At 38.8% G+C, this 10,302-nt stretch overlaps 1 protein-coding gene across 4 annotated transcripts in view; it reads left to right on the top strand.

The window, feature by feature from the left end:
• The window catches only part of met (MET proto-oncogene, receptor tyrosine kinase), a 56,579-nt gene that overhangs the window by 17,873 nt on the left and 28,404 nt on the right, over positions 1–10,302 (top strand). For all 4 annotated transcript variants that reach the window (XM_016261272.1, XM_016261258.1, XM_016261265.1 and 1 more), the window contains exon 3: positions 8,034–8,225. In XM_016261272.1, the coding sequence (XP_016116758.1) occupies positions 8,034–8,225 (192 nt within the window). The remainder of the gene's footprint in view (positions 1–8,033; positions 8,226–10,302) is intronic.

Below are 10,302 nucleotides of genomic sequence, written 5' to 3'. Positions count from 1 at the left end.
CATCCCAAAGTGATTATCGGCCGATAGTGATCGGTAGCCGATCAGTCAGAGCACCCCTACTTTTACTGCACATTATCATATGAACCATCATTACCACGTAATAGTAAGAGATTCAGAATAAGTATGTAACTGCTCTGACTGATTCATACTGAAAGTATTTTGATTCAGAAAAGATCCGGCTCATTCATTTAGGAATAAGAATTCACTGCTCCCATGGTATGTTTTTGATTCCGGTTCTTTTGAGAGAGTCATTAAAGTGCCCCTGTTATGCCCTTTTTAAGGTAGCTAATATTGTTTTATGAGTCTCCTAAAACATGTCAAAAAACACATTAGTTTTCCCAAAAAATTGATTTAATTTTACCTAATTTCTAAATGATTAGTATACGACTCATGCGAAGCAGTTCAAAGAATCAGTCTCTCTAAACCCCTCCTTTCCGTGAGCCCTCACTACTGTGATTGGTCAGATGGCGCAGTCCTTTGTGATTGGTCCAGAGCCGTAGAGAGATTGGCTCTGGATTGGTCTAACGCGTACAGCGCGTGTCGGAAACGAAACGCCCATTGCCATGACGGAATGACAGCCCTGGAGACTTGTCAATACATAAAAAAATGGTATCGATTGTGCCTTACCAATTCGAGCCGGAGTCTGATGATGAAATGGTTGGACTGGCTGATCGACAAGAGACTGATTCGCAAGCACGACTGGAGCAGGACGTTTCTTAGTAGTAAGTGTCAAGTGTTAACAAGTTTGTGGTAATTATAAGATGTGATGGAACAAATTTACTCTCACAGCGTAGGATACAGCATCTTCTCGACATGTCATGATGTTAACCACACGGAAATTTTACTGTTTGTGGGCAGACATTATACAAATGTGTTACTTTGTGATGTAGAGCCGTAACAGAATAAGATTTGAATTTCTGACGACTCGCTTGTGTGATTGCAAGCTTTTTTTTTTGATAGACAATAACTTTATTTATCGTGCACTGTTGGCTTCACAACTTTGCAGATAGTTTGTTCACATACAGCTACATGACACACTGCATGAAAGGTAATATTCGAAAAGGCATAATAGGGGCACTTTAAGGAACTTGATTTAATGAATCATTCTGTATGTTTTTGAATTTTAAAAAAAATTAATAAAAAGAACCAACTCAAAAAGAGTCATTCATTCAGGTCTTGTTGTGTGCTTTGATTCCTATGAGCTGGTACTTCTTAAAGAATCATTCAGGAATCAGACTACACAAACCATTCTGTATGTTTTTGATTTACTGCTTATAAGAATGATACATTTGGTAATTGGACTGCAGTGGCTGTGGTGTATTTTTTGATTTTGTGTATTCAGAAATTAGAATATGCTGGTCGTGCTGTATGTTTTTGAGTCAATAAACAGAACCAACATCAGAATACATGTTCATGATGCTTTAATGGAACTAAATTACATGAAAATCATTCGGTTCTCCTAGTGTAGAGAGGACATTTGATGCATGCGCTGAGCATGTCATAAGAGACTGTGGTATGTAATATTCAAAGGCTGCGTAGCTAAACAGTAGAACAAAGAGTTATCACCTCTGACTATTGTATTCACCAAATCCATCTCCCCTGACTATGGCCAGAAGTGGGTCAGTGCCCCCTTCTCCTCCACAAGACTTCAAAACAAACATATGTGTTTATTAATGCATTAGTGTGACCATAATCCCTGAAGGTGTCTGCACAAAAAAAGGCAATCAAAATACATGCCAGCTTCCAGTGGTTTACCAAAAGATAGCACAATGATGCATTGTTCTAACATGTGGTCATGCTTTACATATTGCCGTCACACTCGACTGTTTGTTTTCCATTTGTTGCGTGGTTTTGCACACTTAGTATAATAGCTGACTGGCACTGAAATCGTGTGTCATAAAAAGGATGCCACCTGCACGCTTTGAATCATAGTGCTGAGAAATAGGACTACGAATGACAGAATTTGCTGCATGCTCATACTCTTATCATGTTAGTTGTGTTTTTCGGTCAGAAAGAGGGCATTTTGTTAGTAAAGTCCTTGATCTTTGCTCAGAACGTGTAGTGTAGGCTGTGTGTTTTTGCAAAAGCCCACATTGACATAAGGATTTCATCATATCTGCCTCTTAGTGTCAACTACAGGAAAGACGGCTGATGCCAACTCCTGATAAGAAGCCATTTAATGTGTTAATGTCTTCCAAGACACTATGCCTCTTGAAACAATAGATTATCATCAAATATCCTCTTCCTATTGTTCTAACAGTATTTAGCATACTAAATGTGTCAAGATGGCCTTAACACATGTTCATGCTCAGCTTTTTTATGAGTTTAAGGGCATTTCTTTGGAGCAAAGTTCTCTGAATAATGTCATGCATGGAAATAAATTAGCTGAAATTAGAAACAGAGAATCTGCGAAACTCTTTAAACAGCTCCCAAAATAAAACTCTTGTGTCTGATCTGTCCAGTCAGAGGCACGTTTTGCTCCCTCTGACATGTGAAAAAGCGTAAGATCATAACAGAAAAGCAGGCCCTGCCAAGCCTTTACAGTCAAGATTGGAAATGATTATTCTGGCCAACTGCAAACCAGGCATTTGAATGCTCTGCCTCTCTTTTCTGCCATAAAGGGCTGGATTTGATCTTTTAAAGGGTTTTAACGCTTCATGGTTTTAAAGCCGTGCTCTTTACCCTTTTATCAGATCCATGCTCCTTGCATAAGGGTGGAGGTTTTTATTCCAGCATGCATGTGGACTGTGGCAGAGAGTGATGTTTTGATCGTGCTCGTCTTGACTACTATAATGAATGGGCGTTTCCGCTAATGCTTTGAATAGATCCATGCTGCACGAGTAAATAATGACAGACCTCCCGGCCTCCAGAATGGACTCCACACTAAATTATCCCCCGTTTGCTTATGTCTGTTCTAATTGAATGTATGAGCATGGTTCGTAAGTACTTCCATAATATGTTTCAGTGTATGTCAATAGAATGATAGCTCTCTCTCTCTCACTTATGTTTAGCTTGTCGCTATTTTTGCTATTTTTGCTAGTGTAAATTGTATAGCGTTGACCCAATCTATGCTTCATGGCTCATTAACTGCAACGAAACAATGAAAAACAATCAAGTACGATGTCCTGTTGTTTTACCAAATCTCTATGATTAATTGCATTTTAATCATGATTTCAGTTTGATTAATGACCTGTGCCAAAATATATTTTGTCTCACTAGGTTGGTCCAGGTATATTAATCATGGTGCTCTTTGAGCGGATTGTATTGTAACATGCAGCAACAAGTTCAAGTTCACTAGATGGGATTTAACTATGAGCAGTTGAATAAACTGATAAATTTTTTAGCAAACATACAAGCCATTGTACTGGGCCGTGTATTGTTTCCCAGTTGGAAACCTGAGTGAGGAACAAAGTCCCCTACTGACAGATCACTTGACTGCTGGATTGAGAGAGCAAGTCGAGAGGTAAAGAGTGAGAGATGTGAAAATTGAGTAACAAGACAAGATAACACCAAAAAGAAGAACGTGAGGCAAAGCAACATGAGAAAAAAAACTGAAAACAAGAAAAAGACTTCAATAGGAGTCAACAGAATCTTCCATTAGTATGATAACAACAGGCAAATTCCCAGACAACAGCTGTTAAAAAGTAAGGTGTGACTTTGACAGTGTACAATAAACTGATTAAACTGAGAAAATGATTACATCTCAGCCTTCGCAATATGATTATCACATTAGGCCATATCGCAGTATCAATTTTATTTTCATATATTGTGCAGCCCAACAATAGGCTCTTCAAGTGTTCGTCACAGAAGTTCACAGGTATTAACACATCAGCAGCCAGGCACCAGGACTGCATGGTGACTGTCAGCCTCTAATCCCACATTATTGTCAGCTTCTCTAATTCTCCCCAGACTACTGACCTTCACGACCCAGTAATCCAAGAAAGGTGCATAAACACAAGAATCGGGTTGCTTTGCGACGGGCCGTTTAAATGCACAGGTGGGGCACACCACAATCTTACCCACATGCATATAAACATATACAACATTAGTGAAAACTTTGTGAGATCAAAGGTCACATTATTTTCGTCAAGAAGCAGCTGATGGGTGGCAGCGTGGAGCAGTGACGTTCCAGAAATCTTCATGTACGCTGTAAGTGGTCGCAACTGTACCGGGGCCAGAGGGTTAACAGAAAGTCTGTGAAGGTGACATTTGGTTGTACAGATCTTCTTTCACTCATATCAAGCCTTTTGGAGGTGACGCCAAAGGCCACAAAGCTATAAAGCACAAAAGGTGGGGCACAGTAACCCTATCACTTCAGCATTGTGCTGCACACAATGAGAGCTGCTTAATGTGTCAAAGAGGAGCTACGCACTGGCCCTGCCATTCTTGCGGGATATTTTTGTGGGATATTTTTCTGCATTCTTTGAAATAATACTCAAAATACTGAACTATGAATAATATTCCGGGTTCAGTACAGGTTGACCTCAATTGACAGCACTTGTAGCATAATGTTTTTTAAAAAAATTCGAATTTGTTCCTGCTTTTCTTTAAAGCTTACATTGGAAGTGAATGCATAAATATTAAAGTAATCAATAGTACTATTTCAATAGTATAGCCACTAGATGTAAACAACATGCATTTTAACACCATTTTAGTGTGATAAAATCACTTGCTAACTCAGTGTTGGTTTAAACAGCTTTACAGGTCAAATTATTTTTAAAACTGAATCGAAAAATTCATGCCTGTACAAGTGCTTTCATAAAATTTTAAGGTTTGTGTCCTCCAAACATTGGTCCTATTTACTCTTGTTGTCAGTACATTACTGTAACCTCAATTTGTTTTTAAAAGAAAACTTGGCGCAAGTTGAAATTATTTTTGTTCTAATCAGTATAGAGTGCTGCAGGAATGAGTCCTGAAACCCTAAAATGAGCAGTTTTGCACTTCTGGTTCCGTTGTCCTGAATTCAGTGTTTTTAAAATGGGATTTTTGGGGTTAAATGCGTGATATAAAGTCTGTGGTTAACACAAGCTCAAGATATGTTCACGTTTTCTTCTACGACATAGATTTCAAATAAAGATGGAAAGGGTTATCGGTAGCTTAGTGGTGGTGATGTTGAAGTCATGCGATCATGGTATAGTTTGTTTATTATAGCCTAATTTTAGCTGTTTACTTGTGTCAATTGTATTTAGGCTTCAAAATTCATAAGTTGTGTTAATTTTTGAAGATTGTCTTTATGAACAAAGCATGTGAGAATCCTAAACTTTTGTTTTACCGAGTATATTTTCTCCATTAATCCAAAAGCCAATGGAAAAGCCCTATCAGCTTTTTGTTGAGGGAAGCAGGGTAATGCTAACTTCAGGGTTGGCCTACAAAAATACATCACCCTTGCAGCACTCTATAAACATTATGCCACAAATGCGATTGATTGAGTGTAACTTATGTTGAACCCTGAATATTCCTTTTAATAAGTGAAGCGAGAAATGATGAGAGCAAAGCTCCGACAACCCTGCAAGACACTCTGTGGTTGGAGGAGCCTCGGGATTAGAGCAACCGAACCTTGTCAAAACACTGTCTAGGTTTTTTTCATTTCTACCCTTGATCCTTGAAATACCATGAGCTAAGTGGTGGAATGTCTTCCTTTTCAAACACATGGTGAAACGTGAAGTTTATTTGCTATGAAAATAACCCCACAAACCTTTTTTTCTCTTCCTCTAAAACAGGCTCTCAGGGGTGTGCACAGCTGCTGATAGGTCAGGCTTCAGAGAGCCCCCGAATCAATTCCAAACCACGGTGCTTTCTTACACATCCTTATGCAAGTCCTATTGAAATACGTGGCAGCTCAGCCATTATGATGGATCACAGTGGGCTTATATAACCCGGCAAAGTAAACGTGCCCTGCTGAAGGCACATCAAAAGCAGGCTTGTACCCGTTTGGATGATTTCCCTGGCCGCTTCTTGCTACATGTGTCTCACTGTCTCTTGTTTTGTTGCTCCCTCAATAAGCAGAAGTCCTCCTCTGCCTCCAGGGGTTGGGATAAGCTGGCCTGTAATCCCCCTCGTTTTCGCTGGCTTTTTCACCTGTATACTCATTCTGTGCCTCTGAGCCATCCCACTCGGCCCTGTAATGAGAGCAGGGCCCAGCGCTCGTTCGGCCTGATTTATCATCTACCTGTATTGTTCTCCGCATCTTCAAAGCAGCCCTTTGAGACATGCCCTCAAAATGAAGCTGCAACCGCAGTCATGCCACTGACTCATGCATCTTATTCACATCGCCAGTGAAAGAGGGGTAGAAAGAGTGAGAACTTTTCTGGCACAGAATGGAGTGTCCTTTTTATGCCTGATCTGTCTGATTTTTCATGGGTGTGTTTTTAGTGTTTTTGTCAGGGTGCCTTCACCATACAGTGTAACAAAACACCATCTGAGAAGAGTTTGAGTGAGCATGGTGTTAATCATTAACTGCCTGTTCTCTCTACTCTAACATTTTAGTCATGGCCTGTGGTGCCAGGGTCTGGTTTCATTACTTATTAATGACTTCTTAACTTTCATACTAGGGTCTGTGACCACTGTGTAGCCCTCAGGTGCCCTGTTCCTTTTCAGGTTACTCTCTAACTGTACTTGGATAAACTATGATAATTAGAGGGAATAGTTCACCTAAAAATAAAAATGTGGTCATTATTTACTCACCCTCATGTCATTCCAAATCTGTATGATTTTTTTTGCTTCTGCAGAACATAAAAAAGATGTTTTGAAAAATGCTACCGAACAGTTTTGGTAACCATTGTGGACATTTTTGTTTTCAACATTGATAATAATAAGAAATGTTTCTTGAGCAGCAAATCAGCAGATTAGAATGATTTCTAAAGGATCATGTGACACTGGAGATTGGAGTAACGGCTGATGAAAATTCAGCTTTCCCATCACAGGAATAAAGTTAAAGTATTTAAATTATTTAAATTGAATAAACTTTTTTTAGTTGACTATTTTTACTCTATTTTGGTTCAAATACTTAAATGATGACTTTTATAATTTTTCAGCTTGACATCCCCATTCACTTTGATTATATTGAGAAAAGCGGACAAGATTGTCTTTAAAATTTCTCCTTTCTTCTTCCACAGAAGAACATAATACAGGTTTGAAATTATATGAAGATGAATAAATGATGACAGGTTTATCTTTAAAAGTTGAGATATCCCTTTAATTATAGTCAAAATGTAAGTATAGTTTTCTTAAAGGGGGCATGTCAGGGAAAAAAAGGCTTTTTCTTTTTTCTTTTGAAATAATAAATTGACAGATTATCTAATATTCACAACACAAAGCTCCTTCCCTCAGTGCCTATTTGGTTTAATCAACTTGGACTGCCCTGATGAATGACGAACTATGCGGGTACAACCAATCATAACAGAGATCATCATACAATACAGTACATATACAATTTAAGGTACAGTAACAAAAGTAGATTTTAATTCTGAGAGTCATGTAAAATGTCATTCTAAATGTTTTTCGGCATTATAAGTGTACTTTAGGGGGAAAGAATTAAATGCTACAGAAGTGTTATGAATATGGGCCCTTTAATATCCTAGGGACCATACAGCCTCTCTGAAACTTCCAAAACTCCACAGGTTGTAGAGATCCCAGCCAAACAAAGCTGGCCACAATCGGAGCTATAACAGAGCAACAGCAAGCCCAATGTTCCTCACAGTTTTGAATTAATTCCTGCCATCTGTGAGCACAGCCGTCAGAATGCGGCAAGGATGATCCAAGCACCATGGGGGAAAACATGCAACTGCATTGGTCAGGATGAAACAGTAGATGCCGAGCTTAGATGGAGCTTTACTGTGTGGGGCCTAAGTCACTCTTTTGCCCAAGTATCTAACCCATAAATTGCATTTGGCATGGTGAACTTGAGGCCAGTCCTCTGGAAAAATGGCAATGCTGCAGAATTCATCCACACCAGGCTATTGAGAGCTTCTGCTTGTTGGCAGGTAGAATACCACTTGTCTAACTTGTCAGTGTGTTTCTGTTTTTCTTACCAGAGCTTTGCAGGAGATTCCTTCAGCTGTGGCAAACATGAAAGAGGCTACCGGCTGGAGGTTACCAGCACCAACCCACGTCGGGACTACTTCCACGGACGCTTCCGGAACATTCTTCTCACCTCCATAGCTGTGGTACCCATCCAAAACCACACTGTGGTCAGCCTAGGCACAGCTGAGGGCCGTGTCATCCAGGTGAGCCATGTTAGTTTTTGCTTCTTTTTGAAATGTATTTTATTTATTTACTGTTAAAGCTAAACTTACAAAATGTCTGAATTAGCAAGTCAGCATTTAGATTGAACTTATGAGTTCAGCATGTGTCGTAGTGCTAGAAGAAGTGTGGCTGACCTCATTCTGGGAAAAGAAATGGTGACGCATTTGCAGAATCTAAAATTAAAACCGAATATATTTTTTGTCAAAGTCCTGTTGTTGCCAACACTATTTCCCTGTTTTATTGTGCATGTAAATAGACGGGATGTAAGTATGTGACTAGTGAAAACAGCTCCGAATGAAAGAAAATGCAGGTGCCAGTGGCAGGTTGGGAAATATGGTCTTTTCCTGTTTGCATTTGAGTCACCTTTGACCTCTGAGCAGCACTGTACAAACTCTCCAATTTAAAAGCACACAAGGTGAACCTTTGCCTATCAATGTTTTCTCAACATGTTCATTGTGCAGGAGTGGCACCGACCCAAATGTTGAATCTGTCCTGCTTGAGCACCAAAAATTAGACTATTTGCTCACTGAAGTTTTACATAGAGACTTATGGTATTTTGTAAATACCACAGGAAGATGTTTGAAACATGAGTGGCAAGAGAAAGAGTGACAGCTGCTCGGAAGCGTGGCGGAGAAACCGAATGGTACGTTAATAGTAAGCACTGGGCTTCGATGACACGTCCTCGCATGGCATTTTCTTGGAACGGCTGCAGCTGTCGTTCCCTCTCTTTCTCTCTTCCTTTTTTAAATTTTTTCCTCTCAACTATTTCTCGCCTCTTTTGTCTGGATGTTGAGGCCTGGTAAGGGGTGAGTGCTAGTCCAGCTGTCCCATTTGAGTGGGAGATTTTTCAAAGACAGAGAGTGGGTGAGTGTTTAAGAGGCCTTGACAATGATAATGCAAAAAAAGATTGTGAGAAAGACTGATGAAGTTGAATAAAATATGGAATGCGAGTGAGTAGTGGGTAATTGTGTGAATGAAAGTTTCAAGAGCCCCACAAGCTTTTTAAAAGGTTGGGGAGGGGGGGCGCAGGGCAGTAGCAGTCCCAGTGGTCCTTATTCTGTATGAGGAAGTGCTCCCACTCTGTCACACTCTCGGTGATAAAAACTCAACACCATGCCTTGTGTTTGTGAGCAGGACTTCCCTTACATACACAATGAGCTGTAATTCACACAGTTATTAGGGCTTCGCAGTGTGTAATTTTCCCCAGAGTGCGTAACATTCCTCATTCAATAACAGGTCCATTTGTAGCCATTTTCTGCCATGCCTGGCTTAATTAAGCCTGGCTTAGCTTGGTCGCTTCTGGGACTCAAAATCCTTTCATGGCTTAATGCTATTGGAAACTTTCTGGGCCACGTGAAACTTGCCAAGTTTTAGCTCTGGGTTCTTGTTTTGGAATCATGAATGTAGCACATTGTATTTGTGCAGCACAAAGACACAGAATAATTATATTTAAATTTTAAAAGAAATATAATTTACTATTTATATAATATAATATTTTAGTATTTATATATATTTTTTTATCTGCGTACATATATATATATATATATAGAGAGAGAGAGAGAGAGAGAGAGAGAGAAAGAGACTATATAGACTATATGTATAGACTATAAATAATTTACAATTTATTAATAGTATTATAATTTTAAAATAATATATTATTTATATAACAGAAATTGCTATTACAATATTAAATTAAAATCATTATTAAATTAAATGTTTATATATATATATATATATATATATTAGGGCTGTCAATCAATTAAAATATTTAATCGCGATTAATCGCATGATTGTCATGAGTTAACTCGCGATTAATCACAACTTAATCGCACATTTTTATCTGTTCTAAATGTACCTTAAATTAATACTTTTCAAGTTTTTAAAGGGGTCTTCGGATGCCCATTTTCCACAAGTTGATATGATTCTTTACGGTCTTAATGAAAAGTCTGTAACATAGGTGTTGTTTTACACTACCATTGAGAAATTTTAACCAAACTTTTTTGGAGTAAGCCGTTTTGTATCATTTTCCTTTAAATGTTAATGAGCTCTGCTGCCCCC

Source organism: Sinocyclocheilus grahami, unplaced genomic scaffold (assembly GCF_001515645.1).
Source record: "Sinocyclocheilus grahami isolate Dianchi unplaced genomic scaffold, SAMN03320097.WGS_v1.1 scaffold31.1, whole genome shotgun sequence".
NCBI lineage: Eukaryota > Metazoa > Chordata > Actinopteri > Cypriniformes > Cyprinidae > Sinocyclocheilus > Sinocyclocheilus grahami.
This window is presented reverse-complemented; position numbering and strand designations above follow the sequence as displayed.